This window comes from Rhagoletis zephyria, unplaced genomic scaffold (genome assembly GCF_001687245.7).
Source record: "Rhagoletis zephyria isolate East Lansing unplaced genomic scaffold, Rhagoletis_zephyria_1.1 Rzeph_scaffold_00153, whole genome shotgun sequence".
NCBI classification, from domain to species: Eukaryota; Metazoa; Arthropoda; class Insecta; order Diptera; family Tephritidae; genus Rhagoletis; species Rhagoletis zephyria.
This window is the reverse complement of record NW_016157237.1, coordinates 98,064-113,351: the sequence shown is the minus strand read 5'-3', so window position 1 is coordinate 113,351 and position 15,288 is coordinate 98,064. Positions and strand designations below refer to the sequence as shown.

Below are 15,288 nucleotides of genomic sequence, written 5' to 3'. Positions count from 1 at the left end.
GTCTTAATTTGAACGTGCTTATTCGTTTAAGATTTCTTGCTGTTTTGCGTGAGTGGTAAAACTTTTTCTTAAGCGATTCAATCGTTGAAATATCCATTAAGGTAGACGAGTGTATGCACATTTGGCAGTTTTTTACATATGTACCGGCACATGTACATACATCTTGATAATATTGCATGTTTGAGTCCTCATTCATACATTGGTTCGGCACGTTTAAAAACATACCTGTAGGAAAAAGAACTGAATCCAATTACTCTATTAGCTCTACTATTCTGTACACCTTTACCACCAACGAACCAGTGCTGCGTCGACTAACTGCTTTCTGATTAACCTATGTACACGAATATTCAACATTCACTTTCAAAATATAACTTTCAAAATCAAAAAAGTCGATAGGAAGCTCATTTATTTCCGTTTTCGGACTATTCCTACCAATCGGCGAATTATTGCATTACCTTATCGCCTCAACTGTTTTCGTAAACTTTAGAATACTTGAATCCTAGGGGAACTATTTCTCGATTTTCTGCAGGGATTGAACAACACAACCCAAAAAGTATATATAGAGATATAAACCAAACCCGCCTTCATGTCTGGCTGACGTACATGTGTACGTGCATTTGGTCCAGCAACATCCCCGCAATGCGATTGAAGTGTTTTATTTTTAAATTATTTCGGCTGTTTTCTATTTTAAAATTAAAGTTGCATTCACTTCTCTGACTACCTTTTTGTATTCAATTAACATTGTATGCGCAAACACTTTTTGATGGATTGTTTCGACTGATCGATTGGCTTGTTATTACTTAAACTGATTGACTGACTGACTGCCTAACCTACTGCCTGACTATTTGGCCGATTTCATCTATTATATATGTAAACATATACATACATATCTACGCACATAATGACATGTCCATATATTGCACAAAAAACTTCACTTCGGCGCAATGAAAAAAAATAAATAATAATTCGGTGTTGATTTAAATTGATAAAATATGAAGGCAATAAAGTAGCGCTGGCCACTTGACGCAAGTGAGCATTGAATGTTGGACGTGCTGTTTGTTGGTGGGTAATACGCAGAGGACAGTGACACGAGCTGACAAGTACTTGTTAAACAAAATAATTATGTGAGATTCGAATAATACCATTGCTTTTTTGCTGTATTTTTTGCGTCTAACACAAACCAACGTACAGTTGCGCTCATAAAAGTAGTAGTACAACTACTGAATATTACAAAAAAAATCCTCGCCAACGGTGTGACTATTCAAAAGCATTGAGAATTATTGGCTGTTCGGAAGGTAGACTATGGATCATGTACCGGGACAGAGGTTGGAAGAGAATGCCTCAGGGCAGTGTACTCTCGCCTCTCTTGTGGTGTTTGGTAGTGCATTCCTATTCATAGTGAAATAATATAAAGTGTGCCAGATAGCAATGATATTCTATTTCGGTACTCTTATTTGGTAATTTATTATCCCAAAATTTTCTTTGATTTGACTTTCACTTTAACCCTTTTGGGTTATGTATGTATTTTTTTGATTTGAATAAAAAATTAACGAAAATAAATTCTTGCCGATTGTGCAAAAGCACTCACAGCGTTGCAGTACTGATGTTTTTTTCAGTCCGGAAGGTTGAGGATCTAAGCCCAAATGGGACAGAGGTATGCAACAAAACCAGGGGTCAGAATTGAAAAAGGCGAATACCAGAAATGGAAGAAAAGATAATAACAAAATCAAAATTTGCTTTCAAATACGAAGACGTCAGTTAATTGGTACACTTATTTATTATTTTACTATGACCCTATTAAGGGAAAACTAAACCTGGAGCACATCCAAAATTATATGGATGAGGTTTCTGCGCCAGCGCCAGGCAGGCCGCTCAGGGATGTCTATTGAACTAAAGAGCGAAAGAGCCAGCTCTTTTAATTGAGCTAGTTCATTAGTTTGTTCATTAAAGCGAATTAAAATTTTCTTTGGCAACACTCCAGTAAAAATGCAAATGTAATTTTAACACATATGGCATCTCGTTCTTCATTGTAAGAGCATAAAGAAACAAATGATTGGAATTGGACATTTTATTTCATTGAATTTCCAATGTTTTAAATCGTTTAGTGCAATTGGTGTAAAAGAGTAAATAATTGAGTTGCGTTTTTGGTATTTGTCATTTAACAAAAGACTTTCGCTTTCAGATTCTAAAGCGAAATGCAATTTGGTCGCATTTCGAAGGCAAAATTTATGAAAAGAAAATGAAATGCAGGCATTGCCGAATTTTCATAAGCATTTTTGGTGGCTCTCATGGAGATTTGAATCGCCATATGAAAGCCAAACATCCTTTCGTGATTTTGGAGAAAGACGAATGAATTAACACGACTGAATTGTGTCGTTATTGCAGAAGACCATCGACATTTAGATTAACTCAATCTTTTACATATACATATGTCTTGCTGTCAGTCCCAGCAAGAAAAAGCGAGTTTTGCTTACGCAAAAAGGAAAGTTGAAAGGTCTTAACTTCTAATCCTTAGTTCCGTTTCCTCAACAAAGTAAGGAGAACCGTAGATAGGTAGCTGATTGTGAGCTGAAAGTAATCGAGCACTAAAAACTTGGATTCTGAGGCCGGCTATGGTAAATTATGTATCCACAGCTTTAAGCAGACCGATTGCCACGTTTCTTCTGCAGTATGTTGGTGTAGTACCATGGTCAATACCATGGTTTGTATCTTAAACGAATTGTAAAGAATTGTGTATATAGGCATTATGGGAGCCATAACACCAGGAGCGACTCTTGATGTTTTGTTGTATTTACGGATCCAAGGGGAAGCTAAAAAGACAGTCATGTATATTTTTTTTTTTCTAAACGTCGGTTCCGAGCCCTGAGGGTTTTTTTTTAGAAGATTGTCGGGCCCACATCCTTTGTTTTGGCAATGCAACTCAAGTTTGGGCTTCGAGACTGGAATATTTTCCAATTTGTCTTACAAGGGACCACGGTGATATTCGGAATGGATGATGGGTTGGCGACAAAGGGTACCGCTGAATCGATATCACCGCGCAGAGAGCGTCTCACTCTAGCGCAGATCGCCCACTGCAATCTAACCTAACCTGGCAGAATTTATTTTCTTTCAACTCACCAGAGAACTTAAAACAAAGACTCTATTTCTAGGGCAAGATATAATGCTAGACAATAAAAGCATACTGTGAATCCAAAATGTATACGGAAAAAAGGAAGCCAAAAATAAATTTTTTTTTAATAAAACCCCTTTAATATTGCTGAAAATAGTTCATACATACAATATGTGTGGACATTAGAGTGCATCACTCTACAAAAAAAAAGACGTCGGTACTGTTTTTTCATCGGAATTTTAAAACTAATTACATTTTTTAGGAGATAACCCTGGCAGCAAGTAATTTATAACTTTAATCAGTTGTTATTAATTAGAATAAATAAAGTTATATATTAAGACTTCCTTCAGCGTATTTCGGGAAAATATTAGCACTTGCGTGAGCTGGATCGATTGGAAAATACCTCAAAAAATCTTATTATTTTGATACCGTTGATAAAATTTTTTAACATTTTTATGTAGGCCTTTTAAACTTTATTGCAAAAATTATTTTTAAACACGTATTTTACTAAAAAACAAAGCAAAAAAGTCTAAGTTTCGGGCGGAGCCGAACATTCAATACCCGGCGCATGTATACAATACAGTCTTTCACCTTTCCGAAAATTACCACCACGTGGTAAACAGGGGTGGTTTTACGTATATTTCAAACATTTTCGATAGAACGTTATGTGGGCGGCATCACGCCCATTTTGCAAAATTCCATAATAATGTTGTTAGTATCACTTTTGTACCAAATTAGCGTCGCCCATTTCCCAAAAATTTATAATATTCTTATTTTCCGCCTAAAAATTATTGTAAATATCAATTTTGAGTGAATCAGCTTCAGTAGTAACTAAAATATCGCAGTGTTTGTATTTCTGAAAACTACCGTTATATGAGAGGCAGGCGTCGTTATCGTCCGATTTTGCCCATTTTCAATACCATCCGTCCTACGCTGAAAAGAAGTACACACACCATGTTTCCATAGGATATCTCAACATCGGACAGACACCGCTTAATCGATTCCTTTTTTTGGAAATATTTTCAAATCGGTCCATTTTGACAGAAGCCTTAAAATATAATATACATATTTATTGATTCCGGCGAAACTCCGAACTATTTTGGTGAGGCACCCTAAAGTACATATATATATTTAAAATGTTCTGAATTTCAGAAAATAAGATTTAAAAATTATCTCAATTGCAAATTATCGCTCATATGGATAACCCTAATGCAATACTCCGCACTTGTTAAGAACATTTAACAATATTCCATATAAACACTTCGCACATGACTCATTTGATGCAAAAAATAAAATAAATAAATACAGAAATAAATAATCTTCATTTAGAAAGAATCTTCTTTGATTTTTTTATGGTGCTGGCATTTGTTTAGGCGCAGTTTTAGGGAACACTTAATGCAATGATTCATAACGAACAAAGTTAGATCATCCCAAATGCAGATGGCTCTTGAACTACCCACCATACCTTTTGCATTTTATATATCCACATACCTGTGATTTATAGCCATATTTCCTATTATAAATATGTATTTACGTATTTCCTTTGATTCTTTTTTACTTGAACATGCTCTGCTTTTAGCTTGGGTTGGTTTGCTTTCGCTTGAAAGGCAACGACAAATTAAATGAGAAACTCCTAAGTAACATTAATGAATCCGGCAAATTGCATATGGTACCTGCTAGCGTTAACGATAAATATATCATACGATTCTGTGCAGTGGCACAAAATGCCACCGAAGAAGATATCGATTACGCCTGGGAGACCATAGTCGATTTTGCTAATGAATTGCTTGAAAAGGAACAGCACGACGAACTATCAGAGATCATCAATCGCAAGAAGGAGGATACGTTGGCGAGGAAGCGCTCGTTTTTCGTACGCATGGTCAGTGATCCTAAAATTTACAATCCGGCCATCAATAAGGCTGGCACACCAAATTTGTCAGCGGATGTTGCATCACCAGTGGTGGGTCATAGCACAAATCCTACTATCAGAACACAAACATCGACAGAACGCAACTCGTGGATTTCCTGGCCATTGGCATTCCTCTTCAATAGTAACAACAACAATGATGAAGGGGGACAAAAAAGTAATGTTTCGTTGCGGTGAGCACTTTTTCATTGCAAAAAAAAATTTACAAAAATTCACATACACACACATATGTACATATGAAAGTACAATCATTCATAAAATTGATCACACTTTACTTCTATACGAGTTTTTTTTCGGAATTCAGGTATAAAGCTTTATTGCATATTTATGTTAGTAATTGTACTAAGTACCGTTACCAGTAAATATCGAAGACAGAATTCCGAAAAAGATTCAGAGAAGTCACAATTTCACGACTGACTGACTGACTGTCCATGTTATTCTATCTCGTTTCGCAGCTTTCGTCATTTAGACACAAATGTACGACCGACTTCGTCGAGACGCAATTCGGGCGCAACATCTTCACCATCACCAGACAATGAGCTAAGCTTTGTTAATTTGAAAAAGTCACCACTTAAGCCAGCTACACCGTCGCCACGCAAAGGTGGGCTCTCACCAAACCCGACCAATAATCACACATAAATAGTGTTATTTCTGATGAAGTTTTAAAATTTAAAAATCAAAAATATAGCTAAATTTCTTTTCTCAAATTTACATATGTATGTATATTCGTATTCTAAGTACTAGAGACATTTGACTTTCAATAGCATATTCAAATCTTGAAAATATTAAAATAGTTCTAATTAACTGCTTAAAACTTAAACTAACTTAAAATCTGCAAAGCATACCTAATAAAATTATCAAATTTAAAAAAAGTGAAGCCCACTGAAAAGCTAAAGAGTTTCAGCTTTTTTACTGCTGTGCTTTAAAGCTCATAGGTAAGTTTTAAATGCCGCATGACACTCGGAGAACATTAAAATTGTATGATAAAAGAGAAGCTTTTATGGCAAGAGAGAGTTTCCGTAATACTTAATTCTTAAGGATGTTTATGAATTTCACTTTGACTTGAGCAATACATATCATACATATCTTAATATAGAAAGGCCCTAACCCATTTTCTTTCGGAGTTTTACTTTGGGGAAAAGTTGGTCAATTACTCAGTAAGGACCTGATGGAATTCAAAAACAAGTATTTCATCAATAAATTAGTTTCAGTGATCCCTGGTATGTTTATTTGTATTTTGGTATGCACTTAGACGAAGGTATCCGTCATATTTATGTATAATACAGAGCTATTAGTTTAACTTGGGTATAAGCAGGAGTCTAAGCTCTAACTTAATATCGCTTGTGCATTCGAGCCGAACAAGCCACAGGAAAATAGGTGTTCACATATATTTTTTTTTTTTTTGTTAATTTTCACATACATAGTTATTCTAGTTAAAAATGTTTATGATATGCTTTTATTGAAATATTGTCATGCTTTAATCAATATTATATAAATCATAGTTTCAAATTTTATACAGAATTTAGAAACATCCAATAAATTTTCGTATGAATTTCGAACTGATTAACCTGAATTTTTAGTACACTTTACAACTTATAGCCCATAAAATTTTAGTGCATAAAAATCGCGTTGATTATTAATACATATCTTTTTTTTTTTTGGTGATAGATTTTTGCACTTAATTCCATGTAGACATGCATTTTTTATGTAATGAAATGCTCGTTGCAAAAAATTAAAAAAAAAAATCAAAACCAGTTTCTTGTTATATAAAAAAAAAAACCGTAAAATCCGTCAGTAAAAAAAAGAAAAACTTAAAAATCAACGGGATTATTTAACCGTTTGAAACTTGTACTTTATTACACACTAAAACTTTGTGTGCTATAAAACCGCAGACACCAGTTTAAAAGATTCGAGACTTTGATGCAAATTTTTTCAATTTTTTATGAAGTCTGAAACTTTGATTTGGTTAAAGCGCGAATAATTAGGGTATTCACACCTGCCTGGTTATCTGGTTATGTGGTTATATTTTCACCTCTGTTTACAAATCCCAAATGCACTAGAGAATAATAATTTATAACCTATACTCTAATTATTTTAATAAAAAAGAAATCCAAAAATTTAAATTTTAAAAAGGATGTAAATATTAAAAAAAACACTTATTTAAACCACTGTACGTATGGGAATTTTCCGCTTCGTCAGAGTATTCCATATCCTAATGTCAGACCGAAGGATCTGGGTAAATAGGTGCCATCACCTTGATCGCACATAGAAGACAGAGCAGATGCGGATGATTAAATTTAGATGCAAAAGCAATGAGCAGATAGCCCACATTCTTTCAGACCGTGGCACTGATACAAACACGACATGTGGCAGAAAGGCGCTTTTATAGATATCTTTTCAGACATCCAAGCGGTCATCAGGGTCCTAACAAATTAGGTTGATCACAACCAAGCTCGTCAAGCATTGTTTTTTTTTGTTTTGTTGGTCTTCTCCGAGACTTTCTATTACCGAGGGTCTAAACTCAGACCGCAGTAAGTGCTGGGGAGCGGTAGGTCGGCCTTAAAAGTACCACGCACTTTGGTTATCCACATGCCTGACCATGGAGATGGAATTATAAATTCCTCTATCCCGGATAATGTGACCTTTGTTTTGTTTTTTTTTTTACTAAATTTACTAACTAACCTAGGTAAGAATTTTCTTTTTGCTTAGCTATCTGTCGGTTTTTCCATCATTTGATTAGTTTAGCCGAGAGTTCGGAAAAAAATCCTCATATCGCAAACCTCTGAGTGGAATATCAAGTGGCTATATTTGTATGTGAAAAAACGTGGCAACGAATACGAACAAAATATGAGTTTTCCCTTTGTATTTTGCAAGTTAATAAGTATGCATTCACTTATTTTATACAGATATATTTCTACATACATACATACTTCCAGATTTGTTTGTTTGCTCGGGAAACAAGTCGATTTGTGTAAACAAAATATAAACACAAATCAAACGTAAAGGAGATCGCAGAAACAGGTAGAATACACATATAATCATCTGCTGGAGAAAATCCACTTCAAATAAATAGAATTCTCAGAAAGCGTAAATTTTTCGATTTTAACCAATACAGTGTGATTTTCATTGCAATTCGTTTAAGACTTTTTTTCTAAGCGTGTGATGTACTATGTGTAGATACATATGTATGCAGGTATATTTAGTATAAATAGAGCAGTATTGAACAGTAACACTCAGCTAGATATTTGTTTACCAGTACATCCATACCCATACTACCTGTGTAAGTAAATGGATACACGCACTGCTTTCGGGGTCCATAAAAATTTCCAAAAATTATTTTATAGGCTCACAATCACACCAATTTAGTACGTACATACACATGTATGTAAATACATATGTAGTGCATTCGAAGCAAAGATGAGTACATTGAATATTTTGATGATATTTCTCATGCGCTCTATTTGCGTAATTAATAATGTTTTGATTTGTTTACACACGCATACATACATATATACTGTGTTAAGACAATGCCCAACTGCACAAGTTCATTTAAACTTATGTACGCATCGATATGGGTAAATATATCAGGTGCCCCTGGGCCCACACACATATTTTATATGAATATACTTACGTATTACGTATTTAGAAAAGGTGTGATTTTGGTGGCATAAAATTACAATGCACATGTTTATACGTAAACGGCGATTTAAAGGAAATTATATTATTATGAGGTATACATACATTAGAGTGCCCCACCAAAAAAAAGTTGCGGATTTTTCACCGGAATTACACTATTTATTATATTTTAAGGCGTCCACTAAAATATTTCGCAAAAATAGCAAGATTTACGTGAGGAGGTCCGATTTGAACTTGCCTCCAAAAAATCTCAGTAGGTATTCCGTTGTTAAAATAATAAAAATATGCAGACTTTTCAAGCTTAAAAATTTTCGCTCGATTTTTAAACTCCATTTCTGGGAGCTATTTTCATATCAGTCCGATTTTTTTATATGGATGCACACTAATGGTCATATATGTATGTATGTATGTATGTACATATGTAGAAGAAGTCAAAGTGTTTGTTGATTTTTGCCACATTATTTTTAGACGCCAACTTTTCTGGATTTCACGGCAAAAACTATTTGGAAATATGTACAAATGAATGTATATATGTACATTAAAGTGGTCCAAAAATGTATGTAAAAAAAATAAGGTCGCAATTTTTAATGCCGCCAGCCCCTAGGATTGTTCTATAGCAAAAAAAAAATATACCCCTATTTTTTTTTCAAAATTTTTTTTTCAAAATAAAAAATAGGGGTATATTTATTTTCGTTTCAGAACAATCCTAGGGGGTGGCAGCATTAAAATTCCGACTTTATTATTTTGGACCACTCTAATGTACATATATGCATATGACAAAAGAAATTATAGGATTCAATGAAATCGTTAATTCTAGTGAAGAAGACAGTTGCAGAATAGTGAAGTGCAAATGCGTGGAAGAGTGGGTCCTGTGCATAAAGAATGAGATTAAACCTCAAATGCCTTTTTTTATATCTTATTTACCTGTTACTGGTGAGGACATTCCAGCGAAACTTTAAAGATTAATGTTTAATTATTAAAACTTTACGCAAATTCTTAACCACATCAAATTTGCATATCATTAATGTGGTATAAAACTGCATAATCCAAATGTTCTTTTTTTTTAATTTTGATGAAAGCGCGTTGAATTTTTCCAATTATTGTACAAAGTTTGAAACTTGGAATTGTTTAGATAATTAACAATGTTTTTATATAAAATTGATGAAATAATTCGTTGCGGTATATTTCTACACTATTTATGTAATAGAGAACTGAATTTTCTACTCACCTGCATTTTTTTTTTAATTCTGCACGATGAGAATTACTATCTTTTTTTAACATGAAATTCACTGTTTGAAAAAATTTATTTATTTACGTCCAAGCATTATGAAATGACTGAATCTAATTTGCTGCAAATCGAAAGGAACCAAAATCATGCGACACATACATGTATGTATGCAGAGAGGTATGCTGACACATCCCTCCAGTACTGCTGGAGTCAATCGCTACTTTTGAACCGGTACTGCACCGACTCCTAGGTAAGTAGCTACTCTATTAACCCGTGGTAGTGCACATGGTAGTGCAGAGTCGAACCAGTCGTAAGTAGAATAGCGAAAAACTACGACAGAGGGCGCGCATAAATCACGCAAGCGAGACTACTTTAGTAACTCCCGGTAGTGCAGAGAGAGCCGATGGTGACTACCGCCTAGGACATTGCCTTGTAAAAGTAATCGATGAATTACACTGCAAGTAGTCGGTCGGTAATTGACGGTGTTTATCAGGTAGCTACCGATTCAGCAGTCCTGTAGTCGCTCCCCCGTACTGCAGGGATGTTATATTAATTTTAGGAACTTTTCGTTGATCCCGCCAAATTATGTCAGACTCAATAATTGTAATTAAAAATTCACTCCGAAAATTTATTCGCTTTTTATGCATTGGGCGCAATGAAATGCTAGCCTGAGCTAGATAAGAATATAAACAAAATGGAAAGTTCAAAATTTCACAGTTTCACGGATTTTGCAATTTATTTTGTAAATACATATCTTAAAAACTATTATAGTTACAAAACTGGTTCTGGCCTCGTTTGTATGGTGATGATTGGGGCTATTTACAAACAATCGAAAAATAAAAAAATTACGAAATTCCGAAATTCAAAAAATCGTAAAAACAAAAACTTATATGTGTACATTTTTGGCTAAGCTTTTTTATGCAATAACTTTAGCTGATGTCAAAATATCTAGAAGTTTTCAAGAAAGTTTCTTTTTGAAATACGAATTTTTGAACTCTGAAGAAAATGTGTTGCAAACTCTAAATTAGAAATAAATTTTAATTAAACAAACATTTTTTAACATGACTTTATTCCGAGTTCGCAAAAAATCAAAATGCAAAAGTTTATTTCTAAAAAGAAAAAATTTTAAATGTCATGATATTTTAAGATCGATTAAAGGTTTTGTATAACAAAATTAGGAAAAGTTTTTTGTAAGTTGCTGCTTTCACGAGTTTTTAATATTTTTTTTTTGATTTCATAAATCAGTATTTTTCTTTAAATAAACCTTTTTTTTATTTTTTTTTAAACGGGACCAGAACCACTTTTTTAACTACAAAAGCTTTTAAGATATACAAAAAATAAACTTGCGATTTTTTTCCTTTGGTAGAACTTTTTTTTTATATAATTATAACCATTGGTCGATTTGACATGGACTGACCCCTTGATTTTTAAATCTAGGCACACCATAACGAGATTGTCTCGTCAATTTAAAGCCTGATTTTATGCCAGTGCTTAAGCATTTTTTGTTTGGCTGCGTATATGATAATAAAAAAAAAAATTAAGCATTGCTCCTGTTACATAAGTTGTTAACATTAAATGTATGTAGTATGCGCCATTAAAAACGCAACTGATGACTATCAAGTGTCGTAAAACTGTTTATTTACATGAATCGTTAACTATATATAATGTGTATTTATGTATGTAAATAGTAAACTGTTTTAAGTATACATAATAAATACAACTACGAAATACTCGTATCCCTTGATTCCACCTCCATTGCTGTACTATTCTACCGCTTATCGCGCTCACTGTTTTGAGCTGAACTACGCAAAACTTTTTCCAACACCTGCCTTGTAAACTGTCGATCTAAATCCAGATTGTTGTCATCCATTTTAGTATTTAATTCGCCAATTTCAAAATGTTTAATGTTCGTTTCTTTAAACGCCACATGATTTGGGTTTTCGTTAGCACTTTTCCCACTCATATTGGGCATATCTTGTCGCACGTTTACGTTGCGGTCTCTTGAATAACCAGCACTTACGCCTAAATCGTTACTTTCTGTATCAAACCCATGCACTGGAGGTTGATCAGATTCGTCCTGAGCTTCGGCACTCGCTGGTGCTGCTGCTGCTTGCTCTGCATTGGACTCGAGTATCTTCAGCTTGAGGCTCGGCATACCCAAGTTACCAAAATCTTTTGCACCAGTATCTTTGGATAAGGCAACCTTTAAGGGAGGGGAAGGCGCCAGACTTTTCCAGCCCCACTCTGGCAAATCAGGTATGGAGAAGTCGAGATCGTTGATGTGCAAACCCTTATGCGTATTAACTTTCGCACTGACATCCGCATTTTTCACATTAAAACTAGACATTGTCAGATCCCCCAAATCATCGTTCGCACTTATTTCTTTATTAGATGTTGCCTCTGTATTTTTCGCTGTATTGCCAACAAATGTTTCATCCATGTTAGGTACCAGTTCTTTTAAGCTGGAGTCTTTTGCCGTCTTGTCCTTGAAGCTGCTATTATCTTGTAGCGTGCTTCCCGAATTCTTGCTAAAACTTAACTCTTTTAAATTGAAATCATCTTTCGAGTCAGACTTTTCACTTTTTATGCTATTCGTGTCTTTTTCAGTAGGTCGTTGCTCTGCCAAGCTATGCACAATCTTATTCAGTTCTGCATCTTTTGAGTTAAAGCTTTGCAAATCGGCAAGTTTGGTGTCATCCACCTGACTGGAGGTATCTTTGGTCATCAGCTTTTTCACATTAAGGTTTCCAAAAATAAAATCGTTGAATGGAAATACTTTTAAAGGTGCATCCTTCGCTCCTGCTGCCACATCTTCAAGTTCATTGGATTCAATGGACCTTAAAGATGCTTCCTTTCCGCTTAAATTCTTACCCTTCGACGCACTGTGGTCTCTTCTATACAATCCTTTTTCGCCCCTCTCCCAATCTCCATAACTATTTATGCCAGCGTATTCCCCATTTAAGTCGTTTACGCTCAAAGTGTTGTAGCCAGTAGTCATATCTCTATGTGGCGCTAAATACTTGACAACGTAATTGGCGTAATCAACGCTAAGGGCTGGTTTTTTGATAGGTGGCTTCTTTGGGTCTACCGCTTTAGACTTCGTAAACATTGACGACAACTTTTGCTTTAGTCTTGTAAAGAAACCAGGCTTCGACTTCGGCTGAGACTGCGATTTGGACTTGGATTTACATTTATGCGCTGGCTTGGATTTGGATTTGGAACCGCTTGTCGATGGCTTTTTAGCGCAGGCATTTGCTATGTTATTCCTGAAGCCATCTGAGTCTTCATCGAATTCCTGGTCCAGCTCCGCATCTGAATTCGGTTGAACATCGTTTGATAAATCTTTAAACAGATTATCTATGGATTCCGGTGCATTTTGTTGCTGACTAGCGTATGTCACAATAGCGTTGTTGAGATTGGCGTGCTCAATATCAGTTTTTGATGCGCTTAAAACGTTTGGTGGTTTGATGTCATTGGTCGTGCTACCTAAAGAGGAAGCCGAGGCAGCATTCGTTTCAGCGCCAACATTTTCAATGCCCTTTTCGCTGAATAAATCCAAATTGGAGTTTTCCTTAGGCTCATTAACTTTCATTGCACGTAGTTCATTTAGTTTTTCTTCTAACAGATTATCATTGACGGGCGGGAGATAACCACGCTTTCGTAAGTAAGAAATCGGCGATTGCCAACTGTCGCGTAGGTCTGCAAGTAACCCAGGCCAGTCGACAGTATCCATAGCAGCTCCTTCAATTGTCTCCTGATTCTGTGGTTCAGAAGCTTGCGGCTGGTAAATTTGTGCAACAATAAAGAAGTAATAGAAAACCCTGAAAGTGTTTGTCACAATTAAACTTTTCACTTTCTTTGAACGGGCGCCGAAGTTGCAACAAATAATACTTACCATTTTGGTAAGAAAATTTGCTGCATTACAGCATTCACGCTTGTAGAATTGCAAAAATATCCAAAATACATAAATAAATAGTGGTTGTTTTGACGCGTTCAACATTTCTTTGAACGAAATTTCAATTTCAAAGTGTCAAAAGGAAAATGGGATTGTGAAAATCACAGCCATGTCTCGATGATACAAAAACTTAAATTGCACTTAATTCAGCTTAAGTACATTAAATTGAAGAAATTTTAAATAACTTAAAATAAGAACCGAAGATCTTTCATTCTGAGTGAAAACCTCTCAAGTAGACCACCCAAAATTGGATGGTCAAGATTTTTTCGCACAAATCACTTTATTCGGTTTACAACCATAAAAAAAATATATAATTTGAGCAATTTTGCAAAATTCGAATTTTTGCAAGAGTTATTGTTAATAACTTTTTTTTTTATGAATTCAGTAATTATTTATTATCCACTGATTCATAATAATAGTTAATTAGACACGCTTTGTATAAATTTTTTAATTTTTCAAATAATGTATTATAGAATAAGGTTTGATATTCAATGGAAACGATTAAAAAATCTGATCGAGAAGTAATAAATTTTTCCATTTGTTTATAAAAAATCTCATAAAAATTAAAAAAATTTATACAAAAAAATTATTTGAAAAATTTAAACAATCAGGCTAAAGCGTGTCTAATTAACTATTATTATCAATCAGTGGATAATGAATAATTACTGAATTCATCAAAAAAAAGTTAATAACTCTTGTAAAAGTTCGAATTTTGCAAAATTGCTCAAATTATTATTTTTTTTTATGGTTGTAAATCGAATAAAGTGATTTGTGCGAAAAAATCTTGACCATCCAATTTTCGGTGGCCCACTTGAGAGATTTTCACTTACTATTATTATAAATATGTAATTTTGAGAACATGGATGTCAAACGAAACTGGTTCAAATATGATATGTCTCGTAAGTGATCTTTAAGAGGGGTGCCACCTGTTCAAAAAGTTGAAATCAATTTAATTAACATGTTTAGCGAAATATTTGAATATGGGTATCAAACTAGAGAAGTTTAAAAAGGCTGTATTTCAAACATATTTTTTAGCAAAATCAAATTAAATAAAAAATGTTTATTTGAGTAAAAAACGCTGTATAAATTTCAAAATAATTTTGACATAGGTTGAAAGTATCTTGTGAATTTAGAATTAATGTAATTGCCGTTTAAATAGAATCCTAATGATATTATAAATGTGAAAGTCAGTGTGTGTGTGAGTATGTTTGTTGCTCTTTCTTTGGATATAAATTGGCATATAGATATCTTATGACCTGGACTAACTCATATCATATTTTTTGGAAAGGGTTACCATCTGTTTAGAAAATTAGCTTATGCCGAATTTCCACTAGGCATTGAAATGACAAAAAATTTATGCCATTTAAAAAAATGCCATGTGGAAATGAACTTAATGATTATTTTTTAATGTAATGACACAATTTTTTTTGTAA

General features: G+C 34.2%; 3 protein-coding genes across 4 annotated transcripts in view; 1 reads left to right on the top strand and 2 right to left on the bottom strand.

Annotated features, from left to right (window-relative positions):
- Tdc2 (Tyrosine decarboxylase 2) overlaps window positions 1–5,747 on the top strand; it is a 30,637-nt gene extending 24,890 nt beyond the window's left edge. For both annotated transcript variants that reach the window (XM_017605232.1, XM_017605224.1), the window contains 2 exons: window positions 4,689–5,209; window positions 5,492–5,747. In XM_017605232.1, the coding sequence (XP_017460721.1) occupies window positions 4,689–5,209; window positions 5,492–5,675 (705 nt within the window). In that variant the 3' untranslated portion in view covers window positions 5,676–5,747. The remainder of the gene's footprint in view (window positions 1–4,688; window positions 5,210–5,491) is intronic.
- Window positions 1–15,288, bottom strand: part of Rpp25 (ribonuclease P protein subunit Rpp25) — an 83,279-nt gene that overhangs the window by 27,842 nt on the left and 40,149 nt on the right. The gene's annotated exons all lie outside the window — the stretch shown is intronic.
- On the bottom strand, window positions 11,646–14,193 carry LOC108354019 (uncharacterized). The gene is made up of 2 exons (XM_017605215.1): window positions 13,796–14,193; window positions 11,646–13,721 (listed from the first exon to the last, which is right to left on the bottom strand). The coding sequence occupies exons 1-2, from the start codon at window positions 13,864–13,866 to the stop codon at window positions 11,669–11,671; spliced, it is 2,124 nt and encodes a 707-aa protein (XP_017460704.1). The 5' UTR covers window positions 13,867–14,193; the 3' UTR covers window positions 11,646–11,668.